At 37.9% G+C, this 18,093-nt stretch overlaps 2 protein-coding genes across 4 annotated transcripts in view; one reads left to right on the top strand and one right to left on the bottom strand.

Moving 5' to 3' along the window:
* Positions 1 to 2,873, top strand: part of LOC101787037 (mesenchyme-specific cell surface glycoprotein-like) — a 35,880-nt gene extending 33,007 nt beyond the window's left edge. For all 3 annotated transcript variants that reach the window (XM_063238187.1, XM_023565385.2, XM_063238186.1), the window contains exons 4-5: positions 1,989 to 2,343; positions 2,772 to 2,873. In XM_063238187.1, coding sequence (XP_063094257.1) covers positions 1,989 to 2,305 — 317 coding nt within the window. In that variant the 3' untranslated portion in view covers positions 2,306 to 2,343; positions 2,772 to 2,873. The remainder of the gene's footprint in view (positions 1 to 1,988; positions 2,344 to 2,771) is intronic.
* Positions 2,874 to 12,831: 9,958 nt separating this feature from the next.
* On the bottom strand, positions 12,832 to 13,770 carry LOC100735556 (taste receptor type 2 member 7-like). The gene has a single exon (XM_013153026.1). The coding sequence runs from the start codon at positions 13,768 to 13,770 to the stop codon at positions 12,832 to 12,834; it is 939 nt and encodes a 312-aa protein (XP_013008480.1).
* Between the last annotated feature and the right edge of the window lie 4,323 nt (positions 13,771 to 18,093).

Here is an 18,093-nt window from a genome sequence, read left to right as displayed (position 1 = left end):
CACCTTGGTCCAGTCTGGCCTTCAGTTCATTATGTACCCCAAGTTGGTCTCAAACTCATGTTCCTCCTGCCTCAGCCTGGCAAGTGCTGGGACTACAGGCATGGGCCACCATACCTGACTCCTAAAATTCCTACCTTTTTAAATAGAAAGTTGTTCATGATTTAAAACTTCCTTTCTAAACTATTCTATGATTTAGTTTTTGGTTCCACATTGTTAGAAGGAAACAACTAAGTAAAAAGTGCATGTGAAAGAGAGATAAAAAGAGAGAAAATGAGGGCAGGAGGGAGATTTGCTTTGGATTTAAGAACCATCAACATGGGCTTAACATAGTTTTTTTACTTCCCTTCTGATTTTTTTTTTGAGACAGGGTCTCACTATATAGGATCTCCTTGTACTCACTATATAGCCTTGACTTCTCAGTGATCTTCCTGCTTCAGCCTCCTGAGTGCTGGCATCACAGATGTGCACCACCACAACAGGCTGATTTGTTTCTTGCTTCAGATACTTGATCTCAGCTGCTATTGTGACAATACGCCTGTCTAAGGATTACTGAAGAAACACTTTGATCACATACGTTCTTTCTCTTGCTATGAATCCAATAAAATGTAGTATCACTGTGGCAGCACTGAGGATACTGCAAAGATGAATTAAATATGGTCACTGTCCTTATTACAGAACTGAGTCTGATGGAAGATGTTTTGTATCACTGTTAGAAAAGGGGTGAAAGAAGGTACTGTGAAAGCTCAGGGTGGGGCTGGAAAGGAAGACCTTATAGAAAACCAGAGAACTGAGCAGTGGGAGAAAGCAGACTGACTTGAATGCTAAATCTGTGTACATCCCCATGTCTACAGTAGTCTTGGAACACTATTTCAGCAAAATTAAGGGGTAAAGATGCAAATGTGTGTGCTCACAGGTTGTAAAAGATGTCTGAATGGCAAATAGATTTTTCTATTTATTCTATGGGCAACAGAGTCATTTCTAAACAAGGAGTAACCCAATCATTTCATTGTTGATCTGAAAACAATGAAAGACAGCAGCTGCCCAACAAGGGCACAGACATTTTTCAAGCTATAAATGTTAGATCTGATGTTCTGAGGGAATGCAATGAAACATATGCTCAATCTACCAAAGAATGATTGCAAGCAAGAGTGATGGCCAGGAGATCACAAAGAGATGATAAAGTGTTCATGCAAGGGATGGCGAGGGCTTTTAATTATGGGATCCAGACATTTGCAAAAGAAGACAATATGGGTGCATCTTATGTACACTTGTTTGTTTGTGTAGTACTGAGAATTGAACCTAAGGTCTTTGCATTGAGATATATCCCTGCTGATATTTTTTTGAGACAATATCTTCCTAAGTTACTGAATTTCCCAGCCTGGACTTCTCCTGCTTCAATCTTCTGATTCAGCCACTATGTATGCATTACTTATATTTTTTAATTGAAATGTAAGCCTAAGAGATTGTAGGTGAGAGAAAAGAGTGAGGTAGTGTATGATTTCTCTGTTATTGGGAAGAAAAAGATGACTAGTAATCTTCTTTGATCACTGGACTTCTGTCAAGATATTGTGTATATCTCTGGTAGAGAAAGTGACTTTATCTGGTGATTCCCCTTAGACTTTGTATCTGGTGGCTTATGAAATATTTCATGCATGTTGTGATAAGTTCAGAACAGATAGCAAAACAGAATAGTTACAGAGGTATTCAAAGAAGGGGCAAGATAAACTGTGAAGGACCAAAGTGACCAACTAAACACATGCTCTCTTCATCTTCTTTTTTTGACACTGGACCCTGGTCACTACCCAAAACTATTTAAAGCAGTAAAATATCACTCTTCATGCAATTCAGGTTATGGTAGTTTCCATACTTGCCTTTATTCAGTGTCTTTCTTTCTTTCTTCCTTCCTTTCTTTCTTTCTTTCTTTCTTTCTTTCTTTCTTTCTTTCTTTCTTTCTTGGTGTCTCAATCTGAGTTCTTGGTCTTCAACAGATGATGGATCAGATGGAGAAGCACCAGAGGAACCAGAAGTCATTCCTCAAAAGGGTCAGCATGGCAAGAAAGGCAAAGGTGGGAAGAAAGGTCGTGGTGGCCACGCTGCCCAGGAAGACCAGGAAGACCAAGAGAGACCCGGTGGAAAGCAGCAAAGAGGCCAAGGCCGCCAGGGTGGTCAAGGTGGTAGAGGTGGCCAGAAAGGTCAGCGTGGAAGAGGTGGCCAGGGAGGTCAGCGTGGAAGAGGTGGCCAGGGAGGTCAGCGTGGAAGAGGTGGCCAGGGAGGTCAGAGCCAGAGCTTTGCTTTTGAACGGTGATGAGGAAACATGATGGAGATGACCCCGGTGATGCCCAGGTACTGCAAGTCTTTGATTCAACAGTGTAGGGAATTTCCCTTCAAACTCCCCATTATCTTATTTCTGTTCATTTATCTCATTTATAAACTTTTACTTTAATCTCTTTTTGAACTCTTTCTCAGATCTGTTATTGCCATGAATCACCCCACCCCACCCCTACATGTAGAAAAATCTGTGTTACTTCAGATTTCCTGACTCTTCATTCTACAGTGTCTCCAAATTTTCCTCTTCTCTCATTTTCTTTCTTCTTCCCCTTCCCTATTCCCTTCTTTTAGCTTCTTCCTTCTGTTATTTTTCTTCCCGTCCTTCTTTCTCTTCTCTTTATTTGATCTCCTGAAATGAAACTACTTAATGATAAAGCCGTCTGCCATAGGTTATGTTTGGGATAATTTACTACCATTGTCTAAATTTCCTTGCTTTGTTTCAGAAATTGATGGAGATCAACTCGTGACTGTGGACTTTTCGACACTGTACTTCTTTGTCTTTCCTTTCTCCAACTTCAAAACATCAATAAAATCATCAGCATCAATATGTTGACTTTTGTTTTCTTTCTACAATCATAATTTTCCACCCAGCAAAAAGAAAAATGGCTGAAGACATACAAGGTCCCGTCTACACTCCAACTGATCTATATTTTGGGGCTTTACAGGGAGCTCAGATTTGAATAACTTGGTGAGGGTTTAAATATCATCAATGTTTAAAAGTAAAAACTATTCTTGAAACCAGTAATAGACCATCAATAGCTACATCCTTTTCTCAACTGAAGTAGAATTTACCTTGTAAACTTCTTTAATCTCTGCCAGAATTTCAATGCCATGTGTACCAGTTCGTTATGTTTCTGCTTAGCAACGATTCAAGGAAGCTGCCAGGATCACCAGAAGCCAGGGTAGCGGGGCATAGAACAGTCTTCCCCGCAGTGCTCAGGAAAGATCAGCAATGCTTACACCTTGACCTTGAGTTTATAGCACAGAGAACTGTGAGGAATTAAATTTCTGCTGTTCAAGTCTCTCAGTTTGTGAAAGTGTGTTATAGACGCTCTAGAAAAAAGTACTGTAAGATAAGTCACTTACAAGGTTTTGATTTATGAACAAGCACAGACAAATTATAACATACCTATTCCATTCTATACCTCCCATCTGTCTGCTGAGTGAAGATCAACAGAGATATTACAGGTAAGTGTCTCTCAGTGGGCTCAGAACAGTCCAACTTAACATAGGTAAACTTTTTTCTTTTTTTCTTTGACGAGGTTGGGGATTGAACTCAAGGCCTTCACACTGAGTGACATTGTCAGTCATTTTAAGATTTTTTATTTTGAGACAGGTTCTTATTTAGTCACTAAAGTGCTCAAGCTGGGCTCAAACTAGTGATCCTCCTGCTTTAGCCTCCCAGAGTCCTGGGATTTACAGGGGTGCACTACCACACCTGACGCTTTCTTTGTGTTTCAGTGTCAAAATGCAGTTCTATTTGTGGGGAAACTACACTTGGGAATGCAGGTAGCCCAAGAAGACTGACTGTAAAGTCCTAGAAAGATAAAGATGGTGCCCCCAGTTCCCTCCTTCTAACGAGGGCACACGTGGTTTCCTTTTTAATATTAGTATTAATGAAGAATTGCAGGTGAAGGTAACAAAAGAAATTGAACATGTTTAATATTACTTATTTTCACATTTACTCATACATTTAACTCTGGATTAGGATTTAGAACTAGCCTTGCTTTCCAAAGTTAGTGATTTTTTTCTGTGCCTATTCAGTTTCTCAAGTAATTAGATTGCTGTGTGAGTGGACCCTGGCACATTTTGCAATGAAGAACGTATGGAAATATATAAATTGAGGGCAGAAACATTTGAAAATGACTTCAGTGAGGATAAAGAAAGCAGTTTTTGTGCTGCAAGTAGGTTAGGGGTGCCAATTGTGATCTTTCCCATTACCCTTAGAGCATATTCCCCAGTACTGAGGATTAAACCCACTAAGCTACATCCCTGCATTCCCCTGTCCTCTTAAAAATTCTTAGACAAATTTTCTCTACATCACTATGGCTGGGCTAGAATTTGCCATCATCCTGCCTCAGCATCCCAGGATGCTGGAATTATAGGCATGTGCCACTGGCTGAAACATTTATTGAAAAATAGAGAATAAAGGTTTCAAATGAAAACCAGCTGAATCACTCCTTAAGCGCTGAATTTAGTATTATTTTGTGGTCCTGGGAATGAACCTAGGGCTTCACCCTCAGCTACATCCCCAGCCTTTTAAAAATTTTTTAAAATTTGGAGATAGGTTTCCCTAAATTTCTCAGATTGGATTCCAAGTTGAGACACCTGGTTCAGCTTCCCAGGATGCTGGGAAACCGGTGGGAGCCACCACACCTGCACCTGAACTTCATCCTCAGTCTCAGCCACAGCAACTGCAGCCCAAGCAGGGCTAATAGTATAAGTCATAACTTGACAGTTTGAAGCGCCCTTTTCCATTAAGTCAATTTTACAGCAGTTTTAAAAAAATTCTTCATGATTATTTCCCTAAGAACCTTAGACTCAATCTTCTCTTTCCACCCCCTGTGAACTGAACCCAAAGCTTTCACCTTATGCTATTCCCAGGTATTTTTGTTCACTTTAAACTATGAGACGAGGTCTCACTAAGTTGTCCAAACTGGACTCAGATTTGCAGTCTTCCTGCCTCAGCCTCCCACAGTGCTAGGAATACAAGTATGGCCCACCAAACCTGGTTTCATTTTTAAAAAATACTTTATAATAAAAGCAACCCTCACTACTTGCTTTGTCGATCTTCATTTTAAATACGGATACAAAAAAGGATAAGTCAACACAACGAGACATAAACTTTAACTTTACTTTGAAGACATTTCTCAGGTAATAGAGAGTAGCCCTACTTCTTCAGCTGTAACAAGAGCAATCTTGCTGCTAATTCTTTAATTTGCATAAATTCAAATTCAAGTATAACAGATGTGACCAGGACAAGAATGTATTTCAGAATAGAGAACGTTAAATATTGCCATGTTTACAAGTGACATTTACAACCAATGGATTTAAACACGCAGATTCAACTAGATTCATCTATGTGATACTGGTACAAAAAGGTATTGTTTCCATCCCTGAAGAACTGTACAGTTTAATTGAAACACAGCAATGGAGAACTGTCAGCCTGTGGTTGGCAGAGGGGATAGTGAAAATAGTAGGACCACACAGAGCATCTTATGAGAAGCTCTGACAGTTGTGGGTGGAGCACGGAAAGTAAAAACAGTAGAGTGGTTTTTTTCTCTTTCATTTCCCTGTTCCGAGGGAAGAAATGAAAGTCAAGCTTGTGCCCAGTCAGACATCTGGATCAATTGCAACCTTACAAAACAAGTTATGTGACCTGTCTTTTAAATCTAAGGACTCTAGGACACTGATGTTGGAAAACAGATATATTTATTTGGAAAAGCCCCCAGAAATATCAATATCACATTTTTAATTAAAGCTTTGTAAAACTATTGAATTTTTAGGGCAGAAATTTTTTCTTAACATTGGCACCACTTAATCAAACAGTAGGATGACTTTGAAATCACCAATATGAGCCCAGTCACTTGAGAAAGATTGATTTTTGGAAGCTCTATAGTGTCTTCTGTTTCTTTCTGCATTAAGCATTGTTAGTAATCATTTTAAAGTCAAACACCAGATGATTAAACTTTAGGGATGACACTTGCTTAGTTTGCTTAACTGGGAGATGTACTAGTGGTTATCATGGCTCTGGGATGCCATGAGCTCCTTGTAGAGATTTTATAGAGGCGGGATACAGAGGGGCATAGACAAAGACCCAGGGCAAAACCAGGATGACTAACACTGAGGTCATCACATGCTTATCTGTGACCACACTTGTAAAATCATAATATGTTTATCATGTATGATGTGCTTGAGAAATAAACACTACTGTATCTTTATGAAAGTGTGACTCACATTTGCTGCATGTTTAAGAAATCACGACCTGACCTTGTTCCTTTCCCAGGAGCAAAGACTATGTTGTAGCTTACTCTGCTGTTAAAACAGCTCTTGTAAATTTTCATTTTGCACTGTATCAGTCCTGACTCCCTCATTTTCTGCTAAGAGCCCTGCTTCTTTATTCTTTTGTGGAGTGAGGGCAATTATATGGTTGATTCTTTGTGTCAATTTGAGTTTAGAAGTTTAACTAACGGACTAAACAGGGAACCTGGGTTCTTATTTTGTAAACATCCTCTATCTGTGCAGTAGGAGGGCAGGGAGAGGATATGGGTGCCACACCTGCCGGGGGTGTGAGTGCTAACCTGCTTATAACATAAGGGAGGAGAAGAAGCCTGGTCCCTCTCCTTTTGCTCTTGCTTTGCTGTCTTGAAGTGTTGCCCTGTGCAAGCCACCCTGCCTTGAAGCCAGCCGATTATGGACTGAAACCTCCACAAACTGTGAGCTAAATAAACCTTTCCTTCCTTAATTTTGGGTGTTAGGTATTTTCTCTCAGCAATGAGAGAAAAATAACCAAGACAGGCAAAGACCTAAAGAGATATGGAAGGTCATTATGGGGAACCCATCCCTTCCTCCAAGACCAACCCACCCTTCCCTGCCAGATGCAACTATTTTTTCTAAATTCTAGTTGTCTTGAACAAAGAATTGGATAAGGCCAGTGAAAAATGTAGTGGGGTTTTGCATGTATTAAAGACAGGAGGAATTTATTTTTGCAGAGTGAGAGTGGCCATTGAGAACCTGAAAAGCATCTTGGCTGTGTTTGTCAGAGGCAAGGTCTCCATGGATTCCAGGACTCTTTAATTCCTGGTTGGCTGTGCCAAAAATGTTCCAGGGGATGTGGCAGGAAAAGGTTTCCAGGCTCTTGTGTGCAACACATTAAACACTGGACGTTGTACATAATGGTATGAAAAAGGCAGCAAGTTTAATGAAGTTTAAAGAGGAAAACTAGGCTCAGAGTGAGTGGGATCATGCCAGCAGGAAGGAAAACAGCATGAATGGAAGGGAAGAATGGCAGGAGGGGAAAGGATGAAAATGCGTAAGTGCTAAATGCACTTAAGGATTTGAAACATGCCCTGTGCCTAGCCCACTTTCCAAGGAGTCTTTCAGAGCATAATTGACAGCATGTTGACAGGATGCTGAGTTGGGGTTTGGCCCTGCGGCATTGCCCAAGTCCAGTCAAGCGGAGGGGGTGCAGTCCCATAGCCTCGGTTGTGCTAACTATAGAACTTTCCTTAGAAAGATCTCGTCCCTGGGGAATCTTTAAGGGTTGCAGAGGGTAGAATGTCCATCTTCTGCAGCTGCTTCTTGATGAATAGGGACATCCTACTTATACAAAGACCTGTACAGGAAGAGGGGTCCCTGAGTCTCAAGACAGAAATTATTTCCAATAGTCAACACAGAGATGGGTTGTGGAAAGCAAGAGAACAACAAAACTAGCTACATAAGACATGTAGGGAGGGATGCTCTTTCCAGAAGTGGGCCGATTTTTCCTTGTAGTTAGAGTGAACCTAAGTTTTCTTATTTGGCTCTGCAGGTAGGTTGGTGTTCTTTCCTATGAAAAGAAACTGGAGGCCATCCATTGGCTCACAACTGTGGGCTTGTGGTTGTCTCTTGGTGTCTCACCAGGAATTGAGTTTTACTCTGGAGAGGTGACTTTAACAAGGATTTAGAGGTAGCATGCACAGGAATAGAAAAAAGGATATGGTTGAGATCAACGACAGAACCAGATAGAGTCTCCTAGGATCTGTGCAAGGAGGATGTGTGGAATTTACCACTAGTAAGGTGACTTTGAACCATTGCATTACTAATGATATTGTCCTAAAGGCTTGGTTATCGGTGAATTGGGTGTGTTGCTTAGGGACCAGCCCAGTAGCAGAACCCTGTTGCCAACAATTTGTCAATAGTGGGCTTTAGCCCCTACTTAGCTTCTCTTTTAAGGTAATACTGTTTTCTGTGAGAGTGTGTACTAGGGCCCTTTGAACAATTACTGGGGTGGCCTAGACAGCCTGCTGCGAAATAACATCTTACCACATTTAGGGATCAATTTCTGGCTGAGAAATCAGGCCTGTAGAGCCAGCTTGCCATGTCCTTGGCAACCAGGGCAAAGGTTGCCAGAGGACTGAATGACAGAGAGACCTCAATAGGGAGAATACATCTCTTTTAGTTACCGATGTGTGGTACTTAGGTGTTATCAAGAAAGCAGCTTGGAAAAGGAAATCTCCCAACTGGTAGCTCAGAGTAGGAGTAAAGAAAACTGACTAGCTAACTCCTTCAGGCCCACAGCAACTAGGGAATGAGGTGATAACTCATGCCAATAAGGAGTTAGAATTCAGTCAGGTATACCCCAATATCAGAAAGGCCTACTGCTACCTCCAGAATTACTCAAGGCTCTTACAAGATGAGGATGTTCCTGGGCAAGGCCACACAGGCCACCTTAGGCACCGTCACCCACTGTCCATGCATTCTCATTCTTCCCTGGCCACCAGAGTGCTGGATGACCAGAGGTATAACCTCCTCTTAGTATAACCTCCTCTTAGTTTCTCTCTCCCAGTCTTATAATCCCACCTGGGGCCTTTCTGGTCCCCAAATCTTGCATCAGGTGACTCATTATCATTGAGTACATCTTCAAATATCTCATCATTGGCCTGTATTGCAGCCCTTCTAATTCTTTTTCTTTCTATTATGCAGCAAAAAATAAACAAACAAACAAATATAATGAACTAGACATCTTGCCAGGTCAGATCAAAAGGCATTGTCAGGGTATGGAATCCATCAATGACTAGCCAGAGTCCTTGGAAAATTTACGTGGTTTTTCTTTGCATTGCTGAAAATCTATGACTACAAAGGGGACTGAACTCAGAGAGTAGCATCTATGCTGGCCACTTCTTAAAGGGGAGGTTTATATACTGAATTCACTGAGGCTGGGGCCTTGTGGCAGACAGACTCAGACCTAGCATGGAGTGGGCTCAAGGAGTTGTCTTTATCTCCTGGTGTTACTGCAGGTTAGTAAGGAGATAGACTGTGGGGAGGGCAAATTTGTCCCAGTGTCTGAGAAGGTGTTCAGTCAGGGATTCCGAGTTGGGTATGTGGGCAGGAGTAAAAATTAGGTTGTGGGAAATGTAGAGAACATCTCCTGGGTCAGTTCCTACATGGGAACTTTACAGAACATCCTCTGGGTGAGTCTACGACCTTCAGCACTAGGGTTTCTGCTGGGGTGGGGGACTTCTATTCTCTTGTTATAAAGGAAGATAATATACAGCCTACACACTTAGTTTTCTATTGTTTAATTTACAGTGTTCTCAATCAATTGTTTAAGTTGTGTCAATTAAATTGATGTGTACATTTTCTATTGTCATAAACTATTGTAGTTAGGGCTTATGCAGAGAACAATTAGAATCAGGACATGGAGTTTATAATATTGTTTTATGATGGTTACCCAGAGTTAACAAGAGAAACTGCAGGAAATCTATCTGCAACACCAAAGACATAGAATATTTAGTCAAGGGCTTAAATCCCACAGCAATGTCCCACATGAGTCCAGATGAAAACCCAGAGCTCATGACATTGCCTCCTATGAGTCCAACTGGGGGTCCAGAGCCCACAAGAAGGACTCACGCCAGTCTTTTTTAGGGATCCGTCCCAAGAAGGCCCAAAGGTCAGTGGTGGAGGCCAGAAAGTCCATGCCAGCAGGGTGAAGGAACTGTGCTGGTGGGATGAGGGTTCTACGCTGGAGCCAAGAATACACACTCATAACAAAGACCAGGGTTGTCCTGAAAAGCATCACAGTAATCCTTAGCACCATGGAGGCCCCGAGCTCCTCTGACGATAAGCACAATCGAGTACATGCCAGGAATCCAGCATGACAAATTCATCCTGGAGACCAAGTGGCATACATCTTCCCCTCCATAGCCAGGAAGCAATGCTTGATGTGAGGACCAAAGCTTCTCCAGGAGAACCAAACCACTCAAGCAGCAATACGTAGGAGAACCCACAATGTCTCAACGTCTCAATGCAATAGCTTCTCCTTTTCCACATCTCTATTTATGCTGGCAACTTTCCTCAGGTGGAGCATCTACGCTTAGTGCCATGCTGGCATTAAGTTGACCACCAGTTCCTTAATCCATAAGATAGACAATAACACATGAAGCTATTATAAAAATAATTTTGGTACCAAATTTATTGATTATAATATTTAATGTGCCTTCATTTATTTACAGTTTCTTCTCTATACACAAAGTTCATGACTACTCTAGGCTGGTTAGTAATGGACTTGGTCACCATAAAATATCTTTGCTACATGCAAATGATGTGCTTTTGATGAGATGTTCCAAATTGATGTCTTATAAATATGTTATACACAATCCAAACATTTCCTCTGCATTTAGAGATGATTTAAAATGAATCAATATTTCTTTGACAGTTTTGACATTTTCACATTTCAACATTTAATTTATGACTCTCATTGAAGGACTCATCCCAGTATCTTTGGTTTTTTTTCCTTCTTGAAATTTTTGTTAGTGTATATCGGTCCACATAATGATGACATTTTATCAGGAACCCGGCGAAGAGTCCCAATTGTCAGTTTCAAGAATGTAGCGAGAAAAATAAAAACAGACAAGTATATTCTAACAACGGCTGGGAAGTCAATGTCTCTGGATCTGACTCCTCCACTCCCCAAACAGCTATTGTTTATTTGGTCTGTACAGTAATAGGTGTGACCAGTAAAGGATTACAATTCATCCAAAGACTCTGACTCCAAAGGCATAGATAATTTTACGTTTGAAATATCTTGACCCGAGAATAATCCTGTGATGATTTAAGTATAATCCTGTGATGGTTTAAAAAGGGGTAGATGATCTTATGCTTGGAAGAGTCAATGGGAAATCCCAGATGGATGATACCAACAATTCTAATCCTTCCTTTCATCCCAGAGGGAAATACACAAAACCAGTCACTGTGAAATTGTGGTCCCCAACATTTATCATAGTGATTTGTACCTGTACATGTCTTTGTTTTAATTTTTTCCCTGTTTCTTTCCCCTCCTTTCAACTTTTCTTCCCCTCCTCATTTACAAGAGCTTCATTTCCATTTTGCCTTTTCTTTCTCCTTTTAAAATTCCTTTTCTTTCTCTTCCCTCCCTCGCTTTTTTCCCTTTCCCATTCGAAAATGTTCTTTCTTCCCAATATGTGTCCTTCATTTTACTCCTTATTTATCCTTTGAGTTTCTCACCTGAGAGATACAATGTGATATTTAAATTTGTCATCACAGTATCCTGACAATCATTGCATGTACAGCATGTATTTTTCATGGAGAAAATTCTTTTCATGGGTAATCAATAAGCTCTTTATTTATAGAAACTTTCTAGATAAAAATGTCCTTCCTTGCTTTTAGAGTATCTTTCATTTATTTATCTATGATCCTAAAATGATCCTTTTTTGGAGATAGGGTCTTACTGTAGCCTCGGCTGACCTTAAACTCTAAGTGATCCTCCTTCCTCAGCCTCCCAAGTGCTGGGATTACAGGAATGTGCTACCACGCCTGGCAACCTAAAACAATCTTAATGATGATTAACCAGGATTAATTTCTGCTACACTTATAATTGTACAGCATTTATTAGGAGTTATTACTGGATTGATTCTTTTCCAAAGGTGAAGCTGAGTTGCATGATCCGAGAAGAATAGTCTAACTAGGACCAAGAGAATGAAACATCTGCTTTTCATAAGGATGCAAATAGCAGCACGATCCTATTACAGTTACTTTGAATTAACCATGAACTTTGTATCTGGAGAACTGATTTAGAACTATGAGAACCCCTTTTCCTTCCTGGTTAATGTTAGAATCTAAAGACAATTTGTTCTATAACATTTTTTTAAAACACTAACTATGAAAAGAAGAAGAGAGATGGAGAGATAGGGAGACACATACAGACACGCACAGTCATTTTACATGAGATTTCCTAAATTACAAGTATACTAAATAAATTTTAAGTGCCACTAACCACACAATCCCAACATTAATGCAAAAATCAAGGTAATTTTTATTTTAAAAGAAATCAAAACAGAGTTTCAAAACAAGATAACGAGTATAATAATACATTGCACATTGTTATCTTCAGAGTAGCTACTCAGAGTATAAGATACAGGCTGTATCCAAACAATATTAGCACAAACCTTTCCTTTCAATGAACTAAGAGAAACTAGCAGTATAACTATCTTGTTTATATATATATATATATATTTTTTCCTTTTCCCTTCCTTCTTTTTGCCTTTCCCCTATTACAGTTTCTCTTCTCTTTTGAACAGTTTTTTCCCAATTCACAATATCTGTTGCACATTTTAGGTCCTATTTACTCACTCGGCTTCTCACAGTAGTGAGACTATACAATAAACATGTGGGTCTGATTTATTTCACTTATGATTATGGTCTCAAAAAAAACCCCAAGATAATTAAGAACCACTTTATCTTCCTTTGTCCTAGAAAGGCAACTTCTCTTCCAATTTGTTTATGTTAAATTTTTCTTCCTTTGAAAATACACTTCACTCTCCATAGCACTTTTAAAGCTCTTTGTCTTAATTTATTGTTCCCCAGAATTAGGATAAATGAGTGACTCGAAGGGTAAATTAGAGCCACCAACTCACCAAAAATTACAGCTAATTCAGTCTCTGGCATAAAGTAGCTGGAGGTGGCTATGAGAAAGGCCAAATAGTAAGCAACAAAAAGGAGAAGGAAGGAGATGACTGATTTCATGGCTCTCACGTGGGCTTCTGTGCTGGGGTCTCTGTGGCCTGTCGCACTCAGCTTCATCTTTCTGGTGTGTCTCCACAGGGAGAGGATCAACAGGAGAAATGAAAACAGGGACACAGCAAACGGGAACAGCGTTACCAGGTTGAGAAATACCTTAGTTGAAGCATAGTGGTCTTTATTTATTCCACACTTCCAGGTGAAGTTCATTTTCTTTCTTCCTTTGACGCAAGGTCTGAAATTATCATTCAAATTCCCAGTGACCGGAAGGCTAATAAACACGGACAGCACCAAGCACACACGTAGAGTCCAGAGAATCACCTTGTCGATTCTGTACTTCACCCAGAGGAAAAAGGGGTGGGAGAAATTTGCTATCTTGAAGAAATAGAAAATACTGAGACACGTGGCAAATGAGACACTTAAATAGTTGGTTAGGGTCCAGAAAAAGTCAATGATCCTCATTTTTTCATTATCATCATAGATACCTGGATACACCACCAAAATAAAACAGTCTAGTAATATTGCACACAACAGAAAAATCCTGGATATGGCCAGACTCATGAGGATTAAGTCAATGGAGGCAATCTTCCTGTTCTTGACCCAGTCCATGAAGTTTACCAATCCAATAAATGCATTTCCCAAGATGCCCACTGAAAACTCTCCAACTGCTATGAGTATTAACATACTCTTCTCTTCAAATGGCATGTTGAAAAAGAGAAACAGTCAATGAGGTTCTAGATGAGCTGATGTAGTTTGGTATCTACAAATGCTTCACAGATTTTGCTGTAATTTTCTTCACCTTTTTTGTTTTAGATTATAATCTGTCTTGTGAGGAAGGCTGGAATGTCAAAGGCAGATTGTTGTTATCTTCATTAAATCCTAGTTAATTTTGACAAGTGTGGTATTTGGCAATCTTTAGCCAGCGCATTGTGTGCATGTGGACAGCAGACTGTTCTCAGCAGGGTTTTCTTTTCCACACACAGTTAATTCAGGCAGAGCTACTGTTTGCTAAGATGCAAATTGAGACAATATCCTTTTATGGAACTGCGTTTTTTTCCCTAAGGTTAAGCTTTACAAATTTTGGTGCATACTCGTACCCTTACTAGAGTTGCCAGATCTAGCAGGTACAGATGCAAGACATCAAGATACCTGAATTTTAGATAAACATTGAACAATTTTCTAGAGTGTGTCCCACACTATATGAGACCAGAAATTTCAGAAAGTATTGAAACTGAGTGTCCTACATTGTATCTTGCAAACTTGAACATGGGAATTTGCCAATTAGAAAACTGGCAAAAATTGAAATTTTCATCTTGTTGATGATTATAGTATTAGTAAAGAATCTAAAGTTTGGGTTCACATTAAGAGTTACATATTTTTAAGAAATTTAAAAGATTTATGCAAGATATAGATATCTTGGTTCCAAAATATTTTTAGCTCATTATCTTGATGATTCAGATGAATATTACATGGAACACTGTCTTAAAGTAATGTATTACCTTATTGATCAGGTGACATTTATTGAGAAAGGAGCCATGATAAAAATGGTCACTGATTACATTTAGAGTTTTCCTTTTTACTTAAAATGTTCTCAAGGAAATTTTGGGTGGTATTGAATATGTCCTGTCCACTACCTTGATTGTGGTGATGGTATCACATTTTAATTTGTTCAGACTGATCAAGTTATACACATAAACATGAATAATTTTTCAACCATACCTCAATAAAGCTATTAAGTAAAATTGTTACGTAAAAACTAAAACATTTTTGACAGTAGTTGTCTACATGAGGAAAAAGAATATAAAATCTTTTAAATTGAATTTCAATGGTACATTTTAGATACACACAAGGATCACATTCATCATAGAGATTTGTACTTGTACAGAATATAACTCAGTTTTTTCCTATTTCCCTACACTCCTTTTAACCCTTCCTCTTCTCCCCATTTCCAAAAGCATCGTTTCCTTGTTTTCCTTTTCTGTTTTTAATTTTTCCCTTCTTTCTTTTAAAAAATCTTTTGTTTCACTTCTCCATCATCCTCCATACAAGATTGCACGTAAATATTTAGATCTTTAACCCTTATAGCAAGAGAAGAATTACATTTTCCACTCTCTGCAGATTAACTCTTATTTCAAAAGTTTGTCTAATTTAAATTACTAAGGAACTCTTTATTATGTAATGTTACTGTGAAATGATTCTTGGGTTCTTAGACCTTTCTAGAAATGTGTCTCTTCTCTCTCTTTATGAAGACATAGCCATTCCTAAATGCCATCCTGACTTTTAGACAAAGTGCATGATTCATAACTATCTTCATAGGTTTCCCTTGATCTTAGAAATTATACCTGGCCCAGGCACATAAATTCTGCCCCATAATGCACTCTGTAAATAAAGAGCTTATCGTAATTATGATAATACTTTCACCAAAATAATATTTATAGTACTTTTAAATTTTTGTTTCATTTTTGCAAATAAGCATAAATTTTACACATGCTAGTGTCCTATCACATGGAAGTTACATGACTGTTATCATTATGCAGACAAGCAATTTATTGTGTGTCTACTACTTCAAAACCTACTCATAATACTACTCATAACAGTTATAGGCGGCACTTGAAAATATTGAAGTATTCAAAGCAAAACACGGAGAAGAAACTTTAATAAGTGAAACCTCATCAGAAGTGCTAATTCTATAATACATTGAGAAAAATATCTAAGCAGACTGCTAAGGTATTTTATAGAAAATATTACTATAATCCACCAAAAGGACATGAATTTTCTTGTCATGTACAATAAATAGCAACAAGAGCAGTAATTGATGAAGTTTATAATTGGATTTATAAGTAACAGTATTTTACAGAGTGAATATTATATAAAGCAAAACAATTAAGAATTTTAGGTGATTAATATTTCAGTTACAAGGAAAATAGTAGATTGACATAAGTCAGAATTAAAGGCAAAAATGCACAACCACAGTAGATCAGGAATAATCTCACGTATGCCAGGTTAAATGCTTCAGTTATTTTCTAGGGAGGGAGAATTTAATTTTCATAGTAAAATCACACTTTATTAATGATTACCTTCCTCCTTCCCTCCTTCCTTCCTTCCTTCCATCTTTCTTTTCTCTCTCTACATCTTTATTTTTTGTAATTTATTCTCTTTGTTTTACGGACATACGTTATTGAGGGGTTGGCAGGGTGACAGTGTCTTAGGAAACAAGGATCTTTATAATTTTATATTTACTATAGCTTTGTCTATTATTTTTAGACTTTTCAAAGCACTTCATTAAAGGTATTTCTTTTTATGTAACCCAGTTAAATTATTTCATCAAGTACAAATATTTTTTCTTCCAACATGTTACATAAACTTATTTACATTTTTTGGTTATGTAGTTCAGGCTGGCTTTGAATGTGTCGTGATCTTCCTACCTCAGCCTCCTGAGTGTTGGGATTACAGGCATGTGCCACCATGCCTACCTACCTATTTATGTTTGGTGTTGTATTTTGTCTGTTATGTAGCTCCTCAGATACTTCACAGTTTATATTCTTCTTATATGAATATAATTAAAACTTTATATAATATCCTCACATCCCTATTTTGTTGGAGTGTACCATATCTTAAATTTTCTACAATGACAATTATAATTATACATTGTACAATACAACTGTAATAACAAAGCTCTTCTTTCTCATTCTCCCATGCTGCTTGATTTTATCAAAATATATTTCTTTTTATTTCTTATACTTTTGACAAATACATATGCACATGACACACACCAGACACACATGTGCACACACATACTTGTAATATTTAATATGTCATGTTTAAACTTTATCCTTTGATTTATAGTTATCATAGGTTGTAGATATAAGCAGTATATATGTTAATTCTCACTTTCTGTCTTACTGTTATTTTTTACAGATTGAATCACGACTATAATTTCTTTGCCCCTAAAGACACACATTTAGTTTAGTCACCCTGAGTACCACATTTTTCTTAGTGTTAGTTCTATAGCCAGATATAAATGTTCAAATATTGTTGACTGTTCTTTCAAAATGAATTTCTAATATTTTTTTCTTCAGATGCAACTCAAAATAGGTTCCTTAAGAGTTCTTACATTTCTTAGAACTTTTATGTGAAGCATTTATGCCAGATGGATAGTTTGGTTGAAATAATATTCTTAGATTACATTTAATTTTCTTAAAATTTAAAAAAAAATTTTTGTAATGAAATAAACAACAAATTTACAATGTATGTTCCTATGGAAAAATCTGAGATTAGTCATATTTTTAACCTTTTGTAGATAACTCAAGATATTATTTGTGTTTGTCCCTGTATTAACTCTTCTCATTCCATTACATCTGGTGATGTGGTATGTTAAAATAATAGTTTGTACTCAACTCTTTTATGATTTTCTCAATTATACAACTGTATATGTGTCATGCACAACTAGTTCACTTTTCTGCTGTGGTACTTAATCTATAGATATGTCTATTTAGATGATCAGTATTTTTGCTTACATCTTTTGAGTTCTTTTGATTCTGTTTCATTTGCTTATCTGACTGCTAGTCTACAATTCACTTGCTAATTTTTATCACATTTATTTACATATTGCCCAGTGATTTCTGCTTCTGTGACAGTTTTGTTCTTTCTCTTTTTTATCTGCAAAGTTTTTATCAGTTTAGGATGAGTTCTTAATTTATATCTTTCTGATAGATTATTATTACATTTTTTAAAAAGATTCATATGAAAATTTTGGTCATAATAGTCATCTGCTCTAAATCAATATTTCTCTTGTGTTTGACATTGGTTAATATAACTCTCATATTAACTTTTCTTCTTTTTATATTTATCTTTGTTTACATGGAATGATAATGTAATAATTTAGTGAGCTGCATGATTTGGAATAGCTATTTGAATGTTTTCTGTATAGTTCACGATCCAAAGGCTCCCTGTTTTCTACTTCCTCCTATCCAGGTCAGAGTCTATAAATAGAGTAGATTTAAATGATGCTTTAAATGTCCTTGTCTT

Source organism: Cavia porcellus, unplaced genomic scaffold (genome assembly GCF_034190915.1).
Source record: "Cavia porcellus strain 051 isolate PalLab524CR breed Dunkin Hartley unplaced genomic scaffold, mCavPor4.1 scaffold_27, whole genome shotgun sequence".
Classification (NCBI taxonomy): domain Eukaryota; kingdom Metazoa; phylum Chordata; class Mammalia; order Rodentia; family Caviidae; genus Cavia; species Cavia porcellus.
The sequence above is the reverse complement of the archived record's forward strand: the minus strand, read 5'-3'. Positions and strand labels throughout refer to the sequence as shown.

Bases quoted from the DNA above. Each gene is read 5' to 3' on its own strand.
- LOC100735556 (XM_013153026.1), bottom strand. From the start codon at position 13,770: ATGCCATTTGAAGAGAAGAGTATGTTAATACTCATAGCAGTTGGAGAG.